We start from the raw sequence: 17764 nt of genomic DNA, 5'->3' as shown, positions 1-17764 counted from the left end.
TTCTTTCTTGTTTTATGCTCATTTCTCAATGAAAAAAAAATCTACACAGAGGATTTCATTTCATCTTCTGCAAAACAACAGTTGTAGCATGTTATTATAATTTAATGTTCCTATTTCTGTCAACTTTTCATCACAATCCAATTTATATTTTGGCCACCATTGAGTACAGTATTCCTTTAACTTCTAGTTTGTAAGAAGTTCTCCACCAAACTTGTCCCAATGATTCAAAAGATATCCTAATGGAGAACAAGGAGAAGGCTTAACTGATTGCCCTTCATTCCAAAGGCCATATTACTGTTTACATAGTAATTAATGTATTCCACATTACTACCCAAAAGAAAATGTTTTTTAACCATGACTTCATACACTCCACTTGTCACTCTCAAGCATGTATGAGTTTTCCAAAATTCTACTACACAATACCAATTCCATATCTATATAATATTATATCAACCCCTCTTACTTTATACAGTCTCTTTTCATATGTTGCATCTCTGTGTCTCAGCTGCTCCTGGATGAGGAGATACTTGCACAGTTCCTGACCAAAAGACCAATGGGCACTGGAGTTACACAGTGCTACAAGTGACACAGTTCTTTTATTAATTGGTGTTCCACATTCTCTTGGTTAATGAGACTCTCTTCCTTCTCATGTTAATTAGTCCATATGCTCAGTCTTTCTTTTCTTTTGGGTTGGTGGGTTTCTTGGGTCTGATGGTTGCAATCTGCTGCTGCTGGAATTACCCTTTACCCAGTCTGAGCCGATTGCCACATGATGCTGAGTTGACTTTATTAGTTTCTTTTTCTTGGGAGTTCTGCCAAGTGTGGGCCTTGTGGCCCATAAATTCTGCTTTCTTTGTGTCCATTATCAGTGTGACATCCTTCTTCCCAAGCTTTATTAACCACCCTTCTAGGTCTGAGATCATCAAAACTTGTCCAGCTGTAAACTTTAACAAGGCAGTATTAGTGACAAGTAATTTATCTTTCAAATACCTCAACATCACTGAGAGCTTGTTAGTTGCTCTCTGTTCCAATGATTAAGTCTCCTTCCTTTTTGGTTAGGGATGCCTTTAAACTGAAAGAGGGCAGGTTTAGGTAATATATTAGGAAGAAATTTGTAACTCTGGCACAGAGAAGCTGTGGATGCCCCATCCCTGGAAGTGTTCTAGGCCAGGCTGCATGGGGCTTGGAGCAGCCTGGTCTAGTGGAAGGTGTCCCTGCCCATGGCAGGGGGATGGGATCTTCATGGTCTTTGAAGTCCCTTCCAACCCAACCCATTCTATGACTCTATGTTGATGAAGCTACTCTTACAGCAACTGGTCTGACTTGTTTTTAACTCTGCAACCTAAAAAAAACCAGACAGCTTTCTATTCATAACATAAATTACACTACAAACACCATGCGCACACAACCTGCGGTTCACAAACTTTGGAATTTTAACTCGTGTAAAAAGCAGCGTGACCTTTATTAAGGAACTGGCAGTGCTTTCTAACCAGGCGGAGCACTCCCCAGCCGCCCGAGCCGGGAGATGCCCTCACGGCCCCCGCCGGCGGAGCGCGCACTCCGCTAATGGCGCCGGCCGCTCCGCCGGAAGCGGCGCCATTTCCGCCGGCGTTGCCGGGGGGACGCGCGGCTGGCGTGAGGGCCGGGCCGGGCGCTGCCGCTCCGCCGGGATGTTCATCTACCTGTGCAAGAAGGTGCTGCTGGGGAGGCGCGGGGCAGGCTGCCCTCGGGCAGGGGGAGCGGCCCTGGGGAGTCCCGGGGGTCGGGAGCGCGGAGCTCGCGGGGGCTGAGGGGAGCCTCGGGGCCGGACACGGTGCGGCCGTCCCGGAGCGCTGCCTGCTCTGCCCCGCCGGTGCCCTCGGCCTGGCCTGGGGCTTCTCCGGTCTCCGCTGCTCCGGCAGCTCCGCAGCTTTTCCCCCGACAGGCTTTGGACGCGGATTTTCCGCTGGGGACCGAAGCTCTGTGTGACCCCTGCCCCTGTTTGTGTTGCTCAGCAGACCTTTGCAGGTGTCCTGTTACTGTTATTTACTGCTTGAGTTCAATTGCTTGGCAGTTTCTCTAGTGCTTACAGTTCTGTCTTCCCTCTTTTTTTGCATGTACAGGTCTGTTAATAGAAATAAATTTATCTTTTGTGCTATTACAGGTGTCTCTGAGGTGTTCAGACAGACGATGTAAAATAAAATGTGTTTATTGCAACTGTGTAGAGATACAAATTACTTCTTTTTCAGATTGCAATTCCCGGTAGTATTCCATTAAAATGTATTTCCTGGAATAACCAAGGTTACATAGCCTGTGGTGGAGAGTCTGGATTACTGAAAGTTATAAAATTAGAAACACAAACAGGTAAATGGGGGTGGCGGTGGGTTTTTTTTTTGTTTTCTTTTTTTGTTGTTGTTGGTTTTTTTTGGTTTTTTTTTTTTGTTTGGTTTGGGGTTTTTTTTTTTTTTTTTTTTTTTTGTTTTTGCTTTTTTGTAATTTTTATCTTAAGAACAAAACCCACCACACTTAAGCATACGTTCTTCCCCGAGTTATTTGACACTGTTGCATATGCTTTAAATCTGTACATAACTATTATATATTTCTTCTAATATTCAATTTTTTCATCATTGTCTTATATATACAATTTTTCTCCAACTGCTCTTATTTGGCACATGAATAATTTGTCTACCCATTGTATCTGCTGAAGTTTTCTTCAGTGCTTCTTCCTTTTTTTTTTTTTAGGGCATATAATTAATTATTTTTGTGTAGGCTTCCTTTTTATTTTGGAACTTACTTTGTTATTTCTTTATTTTATTTGAATGTTTGCTGCCATCTTAATTATTTTACAGAGAAAGCTGTGTATTTTCTTTTAAATAAATATGTTCCAGAAAAAGTAAAATCCATTTTCAAAAATTTTTAAACTTCTTTTTCTGAATGTAACAAAATGTGGTAACCATAGGTATTGTTGTGGGGTTTGTTTTTCTTTGTTTTTTGTTGTTTTCCTTTTTTTTTTTTATTTTGTTGACTTTTTCCTCTGAAAAACTGTTACACTATAAGGCATGTATCAATTTGGATGACAGATGTGAATAGCAAGCACATGGAACTGAGGGGTGGAAATTTCATCCTGCAGTTACTATGTACTTCTTTTTAAGTGGTTCAGTTTATGTAAATAGTGATTACAGCTTCAGTATTCATAGAAACATGGTAACATGTATGCTTTGTTAGGTTTATTTTCATGGTGAATTTTGTTATTTTTTAGATGAGGCAAAGATAAAGGGACTAGCAACTCCTAACAACATTTCTGTGACTCAGACTCTTGAAGGTCATAGTGGTAAGTGTATTTGGGCATTTGGTCTGCTTTTAGTTAGTTTAGAAATACAAGATTTTGTGAAGCTGATAGAGTAATTTTGGTAACTTTTTATTGTAAATCCAAAATAATGGTTGTGAGTATTCAGCATGGTATGTAACAGCTTGGCTGTGTATTTTTACCATGATATATTGGATATCTGTTGGGTTTTCTTTTTAATAATGTCTGTGAGATTACGTGTTGCAGTAGCGTTCCGTTTTCTTCTGAAGAAATGAAAATTGGTTCAGTAAACTTGATTTTTTTGTTAAATATATTGTAATTTTTGCTTTTATTGACAAATTACAGAATGTGTCTATGCAGAGACTGCAGTGTACAGACAAAGTTTAGAGAGGTTAGAAAGCAAGCCAGAGAAGTATAATGTGTGAAAGTAAAAATTGAATGCAGCAAAATTAGGGAGAACTTCTCACATGAGAAATGTTGAATGGTCATCAGCCATGGACAATGGGATATGAAGAGGATGCTAAAATCCTTGCATTATTTGAGTAAGTGGACTTTTTTATGAGGACTTGCAGTTGAAATCTGCCAAGAGTCAGGTTATTTTAAGGGCTTAACTAAATAGGATTGGAACAAATTAATTGTGAGGAATTGATTTAGTGAATACTTTGAATGGATGTCTTCAAATCTGAAATAGGTTACTATTACCTTTAAAATCCCTGACAATCAGAATATCTTTGATTGCATCTGTTGATAACTGAAACACTAAAATGGAAACACAGTTATTGACTGAAACACTAAAAATGGAAAGGATACAGAGAAAATGGGTACCCAGCAGTGAGGGGAGGAAAAAGTGTGGTACAATTTGATCTGCAGTATGGAACTGATAAAATTTCAAACATTTCAAATATTTGTGAGTGGGATCACATATGAAGCTTGAGGGTCTGAAGGATTTGTGTGTGGAGTGCTCTTTTGAGTAATTGTCAGGGAGATTATGTTTTAAAAGTGCAGCAACAGTGAGGCTCAGACTACGAAGAGGAATAAAAACCCCAAACTTCCTACAACTGTAAAATTTTGTCAGTGTCCCAAAGTGTCAGAGGTGGTCAGAAACTGCAAAACCATGATTTGGGTTTTGGGTGTGGAATCAACAGTGAGCAGGATTTGGAGAGGAAGTTGCTCCAGTGGGTGAGTACAAAAGCAAAAGGAGCTCTTGGGCAGAACTTTGAAAGAGGAAATAAGTGATGCTGAAAGAAGCCTACAGCTAAATCAAGTCAGCAATGTAAATTTCTGAAAAGCTCCAGGTTGATTAAGTTGGATGTTGTATTTTTTATTAACTACTTAAATAATGCCAATAAAAAGCTTTTTATCACTTTCTAGGTTTTGTTCAGGTTGTGACATGGAACGAACAGTATCAAAAATTGACTACCAGTGATCAAAACGGCCTCATCATTGTGTGGATGATGTACAGAGGTATTCTGCAGGATAAACTTGAGATGGGATAATCTGTGTCATGAGAAGTATTTTTTTCCTTCACTTGCAGTTTTTACTGTTGTTTTTCAGAGTGTTTATTTTGCAGATTGTATAGCTCAAAATAGTTTTAAAATTATTTTCAAGTTTTATTGTAATACTTGTCTATATTTTTTTTAATAGTGTAGTCACATGAGACAAGGCACTTGTCCCACAGAGCTACCATAGATGAAGATATAAGTACTTAGCCATGTGCTTGATAAACTGCTCTAAATTTTTTATCTCTGTTGCTTGGAATGCAATATGAAAAATATATCGTGCAGTGAGCACAAACATGTTAGTAGACTACAAAAACTTATGAACACTGCATAAAGCATCAATTAAATACTCTTATAAAACCTATCTTTAGAAATGTTTAAGGTAGTGAACCAATATGAGTAACCAGTGCATGACTATAATTATCTTTTATTGCTCTTGACCCTTTCACACACATATACTGTGGTTCACTGGAATTCATTTAGAAGCCAGCAAACCTCACAGTCAAAGTAACCACTTTCCAACATGTGGGAAAGAGAAAGAAAATAAAGGGTTTTCCTATTCTCTTGGGAATTTTAGTTTAATGAAAAATGGAAACAAATAAAATCCTAGCTGTTCTTCTCATTTCAGGAGTAAAGAATAAAAGTCTTTCTGGCTGATACATGGTGGCTACTGTCACATAAAAAATCTGTTAGTTTTGAAAAATAATCAGTAAATTACTTATTACCTATTCCCAGCAAAGCCAGTTGTTCCCTCTGTTTATGTTTCCTATTTTATTGTCAGTTCTGAAATTACTTAAGCACAGAGCTCTTTCTGTAGGCCCCTCTTGGTCTTTGGCTCCCCTCTCCGAGTCCTCATTCATCACCATTGGCTTTGGAAATGAGCAGCTCTCATGGGAACACTGGCTTTCACAGTAACTGTGTCTGTGTCTTCTGGGGACACTGTAGTGTAGTCTTGCTAGGCTTTTGCTAAAAGGACAGTTCAGTGGTTAGCATGTACCTTGAGTCCTCTAAGCTTTATCAAATCACAAGTGTAACTCAGTTTTTCTTTCACTAATGATAGGCTCTTGGTATGAAGAGATGATTAACAACAGAAATAAGTCTGTGGTTCGAAGTATGAGCTGGAATGCTGATGGACAGAAGATTTGTATTGTATATGAAGATGGAGCTGTGATTGTTGGCTCAGTGGATGGTAAGATTTTAGGCCCTACTAATTGTTGTGCTATCACACAAATTGGTTTGTAGTGCTATATACAGAATGTCTCTGTTTCTCTGGGTAAACATAATTAATAGTTACTTACTAGTTGTTGCTTTGACTTCAGCTGTTTTAGTTTTTACATTGGGAGCTTGCATCCTGGTTTTAATTTTGTGGTATGTTTATTAAGTCAATGTTTTGTTCCAGGCAATCGCATCTGGGGAAAAGACTTGAAAGGCACCCACCTGTGCCACGTGGCCTGGTCTGCCAACAGCAAAATTTTACTCTTTGGAATGTCAAATGGAGAGATTCACATTTATGACAATCAGGGAAATTTTATTGTAAGTTCACTGTGGTATAATTAAGGGTTATAATTACAACATCAGGGTATAATGATAATTATGTATAAGGATTATAATTTAATTCAACAGATATAAAAGCTCACTTCCTTTTAATTTATTTAATGCTTATTTAATTGGTGGACATCAGTACTGAGAACTGGATGACCTCCTACACAGAGCTTTTATTCAAGAGTTCTTTAGCTTTTTATTATAATTACTTCTTTTTTTTTGGTAGCTACATGATTATCACATCAACTAATGCCTTTCGGCCTTGCAATAGTTACTGAAAATGTAGAAGTAGGAATGGTCAGACTGGTGAAATTAAGTTAAATTCATTGGGACATCTGAAAATCTTTACTTTCAAAGATGTTGGTGATGATAGGTCAGATTTAATATTTTTTAGCTGTTGTTTTTTTCCTTCTTTCATATTTGGAGGAACTAATGCTGGCTTAAAGGATATTGACTTCTTACAGCTTCTGCTTCTTAAAGTATTAGCATGCTTTTAGAAAAAGCGACAGTTTATTTTCCTATTGCTCCTATTATTCTTTAGAGAAATCCTGGTAGTGAGTAGAAAAATAAAGGGAAATAGGTATAGTATATTGTTGAATTCGTGCAACCTAGATTTATTTATTTATTTATTTATTTATATCTACTTACTTAAAGTATTGCAATATGGCTATAACAAAAGTAAAATACTGACTTTAAAATCTGTGTGTTTGAGACCATGTTCTTAACTTTTAGATGCTTAATATGGTGAATTTTCTTCTCCTTTCCATTACCTTCCTAAGAAAGTATCTGCTATCCTTCCCATTTTCTTTTCTTTATCCTCCCACTGTATCTTTCTTTCTTTGACTGTGTGAGTCATAGTATTTCCAACTGCTACAAATTATTGAAATTCTTTAAATAATTTGCTGTCATTTCCCCCACCATATTAACAATATGTATGGTTGTGCTCTCTCTCCCTCTCCTCCTCTCTCCCATAACTTACCTGGCATTCCTCTTGGAATTGATTCAGGAATACTCTTATCTTTCAGACAAACCCTTACTTGTGTTACCAGGTATTCTGGGCTAGTTATTGCAAAAGTTCCTTTAATTGGTGTTCTAATTTGGACACTAGTTTTTTCCAATTATTTTTATATGTTATTCAGTAAACTTTAGTCAAGAAAAATCAAACAAAAGTTTTTTTGGTTTGTTATTTTTTTGTTGTTGTTGCATTTTCTTTTGTTGTTTTTTAAATATTGTGCCTATGAATGGTTTGAAATAGTTTGCTGTGTTCCAGGGGGTTTCTCATGTCTATGTACATGTGTCAATGGTGGTCTTTTTATGTTGTTGGTCTTATTTAAGTTATTTTTCTAAGAAGGAAAATGCCAACATTAGGATACTTCTTTGTAGTTAAAAATATATATGTTTTTGTATGTCTGATCTGGCTTTTATTATATGAGGAAGTTTTTCAAACCCATACAATTCTGATAACTTCAAAATTTTTCTTGGGGCAGGAAAACAATTTTGCTTAGACATTTTGTGTTTTGCACGTGTCAGTAGAGATTTAAATTATTCTTAAATAACATGTTTTCTGTGACTTTACTTAACCATTCTTGTGCAGGTGAAAATGAAGCTGAGTTGTTTGGTGAACTTAACTGGAGCCTTCAGCCTTGCTGGGATACACTGGTACCACGGTACCCAAGGCTACATTGAGCCCAACTGCCCTTGCCTTGCTGTCTGTTATGATAATGGGAGATGCCAGATAATGAGAGATGAGAATGACTACAGTAAGTACAAATTAGAGAGTGCAAGTTACTGAGCTTCTCTTGACCCAAAATGCCTACTTGTGTTGATATTCTTTATGTTTATTCCTTAAAAACTAGATCCTGTTTTGATTGATGCTGGTATCAATGTAGTGTGTATTCAGTGGAACTCCAATGGAAGCATTCTGGCACTGGCAGGCTCCCTCAAAGCAGCTTCTCAAGATAAAGATATCAATGTTGTGCAGTTCTACACTCCCTTTGGCGAGGTAAAAATATTTGATAAGTTATATGAATGTTTTGGTTTTTTTTTTCTTTCTGAATTTTGTTATGTTTTGCTACAAGGTCATTACTAGTGGAATTTGGATGCCAGAATGTAGATGTTTAGTGCTCTCAGATATCCATCTGGCATATCCATATGAATCTGGAAACAGGACCATGTACACTTTTAGAGCAGTATAGTGGCCAGTGTGAAAATCCCAAGTGCCTCTCAAAACACTAGTGATAGGATAAGTGTGGTGTCTGCCTTTGAACACCAGATCCCTGAGATGAGACTATGGAAGATAAGCAGTTTGGAGCTTAGGCAGCAGTCAAGATGTCAACATCTGTGTATCAAATCCAGAAGTACTTGTCTTTCTGCACTGGCTGTGTAAGAGACCTGAGCATCTCTAGATTAGAAGCTGAAAATACAGCAGTGAATGAGTATTAAATACTTGGTATGTGCTCTTTTATATGGAATCAGTAAAACTGGCAAAAAGGCATCCTGTATCAGTAAAAGCAATGGCTCAGAAACTTCAGAAAAACTAATTTTTTTTCTAAACTTCATAACTCGGCTGTTAGGGCTATTGTTTTGTAAATGGTTTTTGTCCATCCTGGCTTTTTATAGTAGATTAAATGTTTGATAGTTGAGAGACAAGTGCTCAGTAAATTTTTGTTGTGCTATTTTTGCCTTGCCAGGTAATATCCTGTTCCCTCTTAGTAATACAGGTGAAAATGAGCAAGTTAGTGTTATGTAGCAGAGTGTGATGAAGTCTGTCCCTTGTACAGAGGAAGTACTGGCCAGCTCTGAGCTGTGCTGTGACAGGGGTTAACATCCCACATCATCTGCAGGGGTTGCCGTAGTTGAAAGGATTTAATGGAACCAAAGGTTTTGGCAATAATGTTGCATCTCTGGTTGCTGATGTCCTTTGGATTAACTAAAACTGGTGTTCCAGATTTTGTATTTAGTGTTTCAATGTAAATTCTTCAGGTTTTAGAACAGTTTTGTACTTGTTCTGATACTCAGATATGGTCTTAACTTTTTGGAAGATGGTATTTTCCATGAATAATGTGTGAGCAGTATTTTGACTTGGTATTTGCATCTAATCAAAGGCACAAAATAGGTACTCAAAAGGAAAGTTAGACCTGAGCAATTTACTCTACTTAGTAAAATGTATTTTTTAAAGCCTAAGATTATTCAAAAAAGTACAGTAAACAGTAGATAAGTGTATATTCTACTACATACAGCTGTATTATTTGCAACTAAAAAGGTACCCACAAAGAAGTGCTCTGTGGGACTAAGATTATAGCTTTTCAAAACATTTCTTTTTTCTAATTGTTTCCTTCATTCAATTTAAAAATCTTCAGCAAAATAAAGATATTGGAAAAAAGATGGAAAGTGTACCTACTGCCTTTCTTAGATTCTTTTGGAAGGGGTATAGAGAAGAGGAAAATGTCCATTGCCTCCGTGAAAATTGTGTACCTCTGCAGCTAATGAATTGCATGCTCTTGACTTGGAGTAGGGATATGTTTTTATTTGTTTAAGCTGTCATCTGTAGTTAAGAGTGCTGTACATGAACTGATTAATACACTTCCAGTGTCTGTGAAACTTCTGAGGCATGTCAGGATCAGTGCTACTGCTGTGTTTTAATTGTGACTGAAATCATAAAGGTGATTCAAATTACCAACCAAAGGGAATAATGTTTGTACTGTCATTCTCTATCTGTTTATTTCTTCAAGCTTGAATTATCACTGAGTCCTGTTGTTTCTTTCTCTCTGGAGAAATAAAACACTAATGAAAAAAACAACAAACCAAACCTAAGGTGAAAGAACACGTTATGGTGTACACCTTAAATATCTCTCTTTCTTTGCATAGGTATTGCAATCTGAGAATTGTTAAGGGATACTGTAAAGAAAATCTATAGGGTTTTTTTCAACAATTATCAAAACTGTCATTTATGTATTTTAGAGTAGCTTTCCTGTGATAAATTCAAATCTTTTTCTTTCCTTGTTCTAACCAAGCACTTACGTACGCTGAAAGTTCCTGGCAAACAGATCTCTTCCTTATCCTGGGAGGGAGGTGGACTGAAAATTGCACTGGCTGTTGATCATTACATATATTTTGCAAACATTCGTCCACATTACAAGGTATGTAGTAATGTGAAACTAAATTGTATTAGTAAGTTTCCTGTTACTTATTCTCTTTCTGATCAGATTGAAAAAGTAGCTTGCTCTAATATGCATACATATGTACATATGTGTGTGTGTATGTATATATATGAAACTTGTGCTTAACTTAGGATTGCAGCTTGATCAACACTACTGACTTGCAGTTTCAGTGGAATGTGAGGATCCGTCTTGGTGATGCAGTGACTTAGCCATTGCCTTTACAATGCATTTGGAGTTTCTTTTTCACAATAAGGAAACAGAACTGGGCACGATTCTAAATTTGGTAGGACTTGAGGATGTCATTAGGTAAGGCTGCTGTGTTTTCACTGCTATTTGGTTAACTAGGTTGGGCTGAGTCATATGATGGGAATTGTTTGAGCCTTACTTTACTGCCATTTTTTTAGTGGTGAATTATTCATTTGAGCCTAGAAAGCTGAGTAGATACCTGAACAATAGGAGTGAGAGCAACCTGGTAGATGTACTTCCTGCTTACATTTCAGTTCTCAATATACTTCTTACAAGTGTGTATCATCTAATTCTAAATAATGTTTTATCTTGTTTACCACCTGAGTTTTTTCATTTGGTGTCTTTTTTTTTTTTAGGAGTTAGAACTATTATTTCATTTAAATTTACAGTTTAACAAATAATAGCAATTACTGTCCAGTACAGAGTATTGTATACTTCTTTTCACAGCAGAGGATATGTTCTTTAATCATCAGTGTGTAGTCACTGTAATTAGAGAGAGTGCAATGTGAGGAACATCCTGCAGCTATATTGAAATGTATTTTAGTCAGGGAGTTGTAAACACAAATCTGCTAGGAGGCTTTTTCAAATAGTTTGTTGTAAATATTCTGGAAAAGACTTTGGAAATCTGAACTGGAAATTAGTCTTGCAGGAAATGCTACCTAATGTTTATTCTGGGAGATGTGCAACAGCTGGAACACAGGCCTGTTGCTTTTTCTTAAACTCATCAGCATCTAGGAGGCCATGTGTGTTTCAAGATCTGGCACAGTTTGCAAATTAATAATACTTTGAAACTTTGGTTTTAGGAACTGCATGTGTAAGCTCATTTTTTTCCATTTTGCACAATTGAAAAGGAAAGAGATATGTTCAAATTAATTTATTTCTGCAGCAAATAAACTCTTTATATGTTGATAGTGTACTCTATTTCAATTTTAAATATTTTTATGCTGAATGATACATGTTTTTCTTCATGTTTTACTTCTGCTGTGTTTTGCTAATATAAGCAACTCCCTTTTAGGAGCTACGTATTCTAAAAGGTGACAGTCATTAAATGGGAGTGATTCAAAGCTATAATTATCTTAGGCTGGATTAGAATTAATGACCTGGAGATGAAGAGTTAATATAACATTATCAATCTACTGAATAATCTGTCTTCCTCTATTTTTGAATAAGCCATAATAAGACAAAGGAGGTTTTCAATTAACAGGACAGTAAAAACTATGAATTGAGCTGATCTTTTTTTAACCTATTCAGTTTGCAGGAGTTGTGATACTAGTTTAGAGTCTATGGGCCTATTCTAGAAGTTCTTCTGTTGATGCTGTAGTTTATCACTTTGGTTTCATTTCCTGAGGAGTGTGGGAGCCTCTCTTGCCAACACTAATAAGCTTTCTCTTCTCCCTCTCTAGTAGATGTTGATGCAGAGAATTCTATTAGATTTTCTCCAATTCCATTGTCTATCTTTAAGATTTTTGTTTAATGTCTCATTTATTTGACAGCTTCACCTCCTTCCTATTTTCTGATTCTGTGGTATTAGAAAGGATTTTCATTATTATATTTTGTACTTTGAATCAGTCAAATGCAATAAATGCATCCTCATGTATATTCTCTTTCTTTTGCCTTTTTGCCCTTTCTCCTACTTGTTACAGCAATAATTACATTCTTCTGGGAGGAGGGGAGGGGTTTTCTCATGGTGCTAATACAGAAGAAGTGATGTGAGTTATTACAGTGCTCCTATATAATTGCACTGTTAAAGGTATTTATTGTATTTCCTTTGGGAAATGAACTTCAGGTTTCTGAATCAGTAGTCACAAAGCAAGCATTTTCATGGCAAAAACCATCATCACACTGGGTGTTTCTGAATACCTGCTGAACTATATAACTATACCTGCTGAACAAGGAGGAAGCATGGCAGAGTGAGATCTTGTCACTTTTTAAGGCGGATCCTTCAGTTCTGAAGGGGATAGAAAAAGCTTGCTGTGATAGAAAAGCTTCTTTTGCCAGTTTAATATTATTCCAATATCTTACTATGTGAGCTGTGTTCTCATAATAAATCAGTTTGTCACTTGACAGGTAAGAAATTTTGAATACTAGTTCTGTACATGAAATAAACTCTTTCATGGCTGGAATAATTCATTATTGAATTCTTTTAATTTCTGATTGTTTTTACCACCATTGTGTCTCTTGGCAGTGGGGTTACTGTTCCAATACCGTTGTTTACGCCTATACCCGAGCGGACCGCCCAGAGTGCTGTGTAGTCTTTTGGGACACAAAAAACAATGAGAAATATGTGAAATATGTCAAGAGCCTCATTTCCATAACAACTTATGGGGACTTCTGTGTTTTAGCAACTAAAGCAGATGAAAATCTGCCTCAGGTAAAATCTGTTTAATTTTCAATTGAAATGCTCTGTTCCGCATGTCAGTTCTTTACAGCCAGAATAAGATGAAATGTAAAATTCTGAATCTGTCTTAGAGTTGTGTCAGTTGTCATTTGACAGAATGGCAGAATGGGCTCAGTGTTCAAAACCATAGAATCCCAACAAAGTAACTGATTCAAAGTAACAGCATCTACGATCCACTCCTTGTAGCCATTAGTAACCTAATAAAAACTGCAACCTTCCAGATGAATGTTTCTTCAGAAATATTTGCAACAGTTCTCCAGAGACAACGTAAAAGCATCAGAATGGTAATGAATATTTTGTCAGTCAGAAATGGAAAAAAGGGTCAATTTTTTAGGTGATATAAGTTTATTGCAAACTCCTTTGTTAATTAATTTATTTTACGTGTAATCACAATTGATGAATGTATTATTTGGTTAATGATTGTTCTGTTAGTGTGATACTGCTACATGATTTTTCCTGTGCAATCATTTCAGAATTGTTTTCTGTATCACTTATATATTGCTTACAAAGGAGGAGCAGGAGACAGAGTCATTTGGTGCCATGGTAAAAAACCCCAAACATGCTGTAGTGCTGCTTTGCTTCATTGTGTTATAAATGGTATACTGTCATATGGATTGAAAAGATGGGGTCGTGGCCATAAACATTTGGTGAAGTTGAGTGTAATAAAATATTTTTTTTTGTAATTTTAAAGGAGGAAACAAACAGTTGAAAGACTTAGTGTAACTCTATTGAGCAAAAATAAGGGATTTAATTTTCACATCTGAAAATTACAGATAAAAAGGACCTATCATTTGTTTTGAAATGGCTCCAATGTAATTATTAACACTGTGAGTTGCCAGGTTTTAGGAAATTAAGTGCATAGGCTTAAGGATAGCAGTTCATTAGAGTTGTCTGAAAAACTGATTTGGTTTACAAGAGGTTTTGATCATTAGAATTGTGGTTTCAGAATGGCAGAATTTAAGCAATAGCTAATGGGAAAAAAAATTACTTACCTTCAGCAGGACCTGTTTAAAGATATTGCAAAATTGTCAGTAAATTAAGAAGCACTTCATGCTGATTTCCATAACAAGGCTGGATAAATCAGCCAGTGGAAACTCCCTGCCCTGGCACCACGTGTGTGGGTCATAAGCTTGTCATGGATACTGTTACTCCGTTCTCCTTGACAGGCTCTGATCTGCTGACTTGGAGTGTCAGAAATTACTAGAAAGGGCATAAAAGAGAAATGTATTGTAGACTGAATGTGGGAATAATTTACCAGAGAAGAATTAATGTAAAGATGATGGAAATGAAAAACAGAGTAATAAAGCTGTGTGTGTTTTCCTACACAGGCAGAGGCACAACATATTTTTTTTTGAAAATAGAAATCTGAGAATGCTGGTGAAAAGTTTAACTCATGAACAAAAAATAAAAATACTATTTACATGAGGTACTTATTGGTGGCCAAACCGGAAAAAAAAATAATGAAAAGAAATCCATGTTCAACTCTTTTTCTTTGGAAGAATGAAGTTCATACAGTAAATGAAAAGCTTAATTGAGCTGCTCTCATATGATGAATAAGATGTCAGTCTATCAGTTTAAAAGGGTAGCTGTACAGTTACTGTAGTCTGCTACCACAATTACATGGATTGTTTAGGAGGTGAAAGAGCCATGAAAAACTAATTATCTTTCATTTCCTGGAGAGTCAGGGTGACAGCTCATGGGTAATTCACATTTTGGTAGCCCTGTATATTTTATTTATTTTAAGCTTAAAAATGTGACAATAAAAGTTGATCCTTTACTTCCACACTTCTCATTCAAGGCATTTCCCTATGCAATAACCATTAAGATATTTAATCCTTGATTAGACCTGAAGAAATAAATACATAAACTACAACAATGAAGTATTATTGTCAAGTGAATTGTTATGTATTTGCATCTTCCTGAATTTAACAGCCCAGTCTCTGAGGTAACTGCTATTAAAGCCTTCCTGAGTAAGATTACAAGAAGGGAAAAACTTGAAAAAACCCCTCATCACTTCTGTGGTACCTGTGATACTGCAGGGCAGAGGGAGAGCCTTATTGACAATTCTCCCCACACTGTTACCCTCTTGGATCTTCGAGGAGATGGAGATCTGCAAAGGATAGAACAAAGATCCTAACTGCTGGGAGTTTATTAAATTATCATTTTCATGAGCAGCTGATGAGAATGAAATCCCCCAATCAGGGGTGTATCGTGCCTGTAAATACTCTCAGTGCAGCCTGTGCCTCACACAGCAGCAGAGGAGACGCTGCCTGCCTTGCCCATGTGTTGTTTTTGGATTTTGCCTGGTAGATTTGCTCCCATGCATAAAGCAGGTGGTTACTTTCCTGTTTTGTGTTTGTTCTTAATTTATAGTGCTAATTGGCAAATAGCTCTCGTTTACTCTCAACTGCTCTCATGCTTATGCTGCTTTATATTTGCTGCAGTCACGGTCTCTGTGTTTTCTGTTGCTGATGAGCATGAGAATGTGTGGCATGGGTTATGAGATGCACCTTCACAGAAAATTAGCTTACTGATCTACAAAAAGTGTGGTAGTAATAACACTTGCTCTTATTTCCATACAGTATGTGCTGGTTCTCTGCAATTCTATTGGCACACCCTTGGACCCAAAATATATTGATATTGGTAAGCAACTTGCAATAGTCTTATTCTGTAATCTGTGTTGGAATTGACCTGTTAGTTATCTTTTAGTAAAGAAAATGGCTTATCAAACCAGTAACATTCCTTGTCAAATTGGCTAAACTTAAACAGATTCTTCCAGTTAATGCCAACTATAGATAACATAATTTTAAAAAATTGTTACTTTTCTTTATTTCTTTTTTTTTTTAATGGATGTCTTTTGGCAATTCAGATTTTCCTTCACAACAGTGGTAATTCAACTTCTTTATAAGAAAATGTACTTTGAAAAAGGTCCATTTGTATCAGAGGAAGTGAAATAATTAGATTTGGACTTTCATTTAAAAATAACTTGTTGCTGCTTCCCGAATAACTTAAACATCAATTTCTTGTGTTTCAGTGTTGAAAATATCCTTATTTTCATCACAGTTGTTTTATGTAAGTAGTTTCAGATTATAAATTAAAATTCAATTAAAAAAAAATCCGTGGATTATAACACAAGTATGAGGACACCTCCAAATCCTCACTAGTGCTGAATTCCAGGCTTTCCCTACTGCTTGTTTGCTGGAGGTGTGGTACAGAACATTGCCAAGTAATTGCAAGCCACTGTTTTCAGTGATTTTTGTTTGAGAATCCAGATAATTGATTATTTTCCCTTTAAACAGATGAGGGAATTGTAGTCAAACTGACAAATTAATTTCTTTCTTTTTTTACTAATTACTCCACTTTTGTTTATTTCGGTTTTTGCTTTATTTTTGGTTTGTTACCCAAATAGATCTGAATTTGGATTCAGAGTAGACACTGTGAACCCTGTTTGCAGTTTTCTTTTTGAACCTTGATTCTTTGATTAACTTTCCTGTTTTGTTGCAAAGCTAAATAACTTATTTAAATTTATAAAAGTATTTGTTTTTGAATGAGAGGGAAGACTCTATTATGACAATAAACCTATTTTTAAAAAATTTTAATAATGTAAATTGCCTTCTAGAGCCATTGTTTTATCCTCTTTGCAAAAAGAAACTTTTCTGGCTAAATTAGTCTGAGTAGAGAAGTTAATTTAAAGTGCGAATACTTGGTATTAATATTAAACAACAAACAGTGATTCTCTCTGATAAAATTGATGGGTAAAGTGTCTAGCAAAGTTTTGTTAAGATAGAAATGATGAGGAAAGTAAGGTGAAGAACTATTGAACAAGGAAGTAACAGCAATTCACTGAAGAATATAGGTAGGAGAAAAATCTACCAAGGACTAGAAATAATTAAGATCATAAATTATTATTTTCCTTTGCTTCTAAATGGTTTTATTCTTTATTATATATAAATTAAATTGTAAGTATCATTTTCCAGTGTTCAATTTTTCAATGATAGGAGGAGGAAATCAGCTGTGAGTCATACATATATTTTGAAATTTGTGCCCTATATTGTAGATCATAATTAAAATTAAGAGTATATTCTGATGAATCAGTTTGACTACTTTGTCATATGGAAAGTTTATGAAATATTGTGGTAGTTTTAGTCTTGTGATTTCTGGTTTTGTCCCTTTGATGTCCTCTTGCCACCTTGTGCATAGAGGGGCCATATAAGAATCTAAAAGAATAACATGTCCAAGAGGTTCAATACCAAAAAGTTTAGGAAGACTGGAGGAAAAAACATCAATAAGACAACCAAACAATGCCCTCCCCTGCCAAAAAAACCCCAAACAACCCAAACCAAAAAACCTAAACTCAAAACAGAATCCCATGAAGTAAGATGATGTGATGGGTGGTAGTGGTGTGAGTTGGGTGTGTGTTTTGTCCATGTCCTGTCTCTGCTCCTGATCAGATGTCTACACTGTATGTGCCCACTGGTTTCTTGGATTTACTTGGCAGGCAGGATTGGGGTGGTGGGAGAGGGTTCAGGGACTTAGAGGGAGTAGTTCTTCTCATTTCTGCAGCTGACATCTAAAATAACTGGAGTGAATCATTGATGAAGGGGGTCTTTTTGCTCTCCACTGGGTATGAAGA

General features: G+C 36.2%; 1 protein-coding gene across 3 annotated transcripts in view; it reads left to right on the top strand.

Annotated features, from left to right (window-relative positions):
- Positions 1–1542: 1542 nt before the first annotated feature.
- WDR35 (WD repeat domain 35) overlaps positions 1543–17764 on the top strand; it is a 42294-nt gene continuing 26072 nt past the window's right edge. The window contains exons 1-12 of one of the 3 annotated variants that reach the window (XM_039721592.1): positions 1543–1694; positions 2229–2343; positions 3239–3310; positions 4658–4750; positions 5846–5974; positions 6185–6318; positions 7922–8087; positions 8184–8329; positions 10341–10466; positions 12919–13104; positions 13642–13674; positions 15714–15774. In XM_039721592.1, coding sequence (XP_039577526.1) covers positions 1671–1694; positions 2229–2343; positions 3239–3310; positions 4658–4750; positions 5846–5974; positions 6185–6318; positions 7922–8087; positions 8184–8329; positions 10341–10466; positions 12919–13104; positions 13642–13674; positions 15714–15774 — 1285 coding nt within the window. In that variant the 5' untranslated portion in view covers positions 1543–1670. The remainder of the gene's footprint in view (positions 1695–2228; positions 2344–3238; positions 3311–4657; positions 4751–5845; positions 5975–6184; positions 6319–7921; positions 8088–8183; positions 8330–10340; positions 10467–12918; positions 13105–13641; positions 13675–15713; positions 15775–17764) is intronic. The other 2 variants (XM_039721590.1, XM_039721591.1) reach the window with 2 other exon arrangements.

Source organism: Passer montanus, unplaced genomic scaffold (assembly GCF_014805655.1).
Source record: "Passer montanus isolate IOZ18808 unplaced genomic scaffold, ASM1480565v1 scaffold46, whole genome shotgun sequence".
NCBI classification, from domain to species: Eukaryota; Metazoa; Chordata; class Aves; order Passeriformes; family Passeridae; genus Passer; species Passer montanus.
The sequence above is the reverse complement of the archived record's forward strand: the minus strand, read 5'-3'. Positions and strand labels throughout refer to the sequence as shown.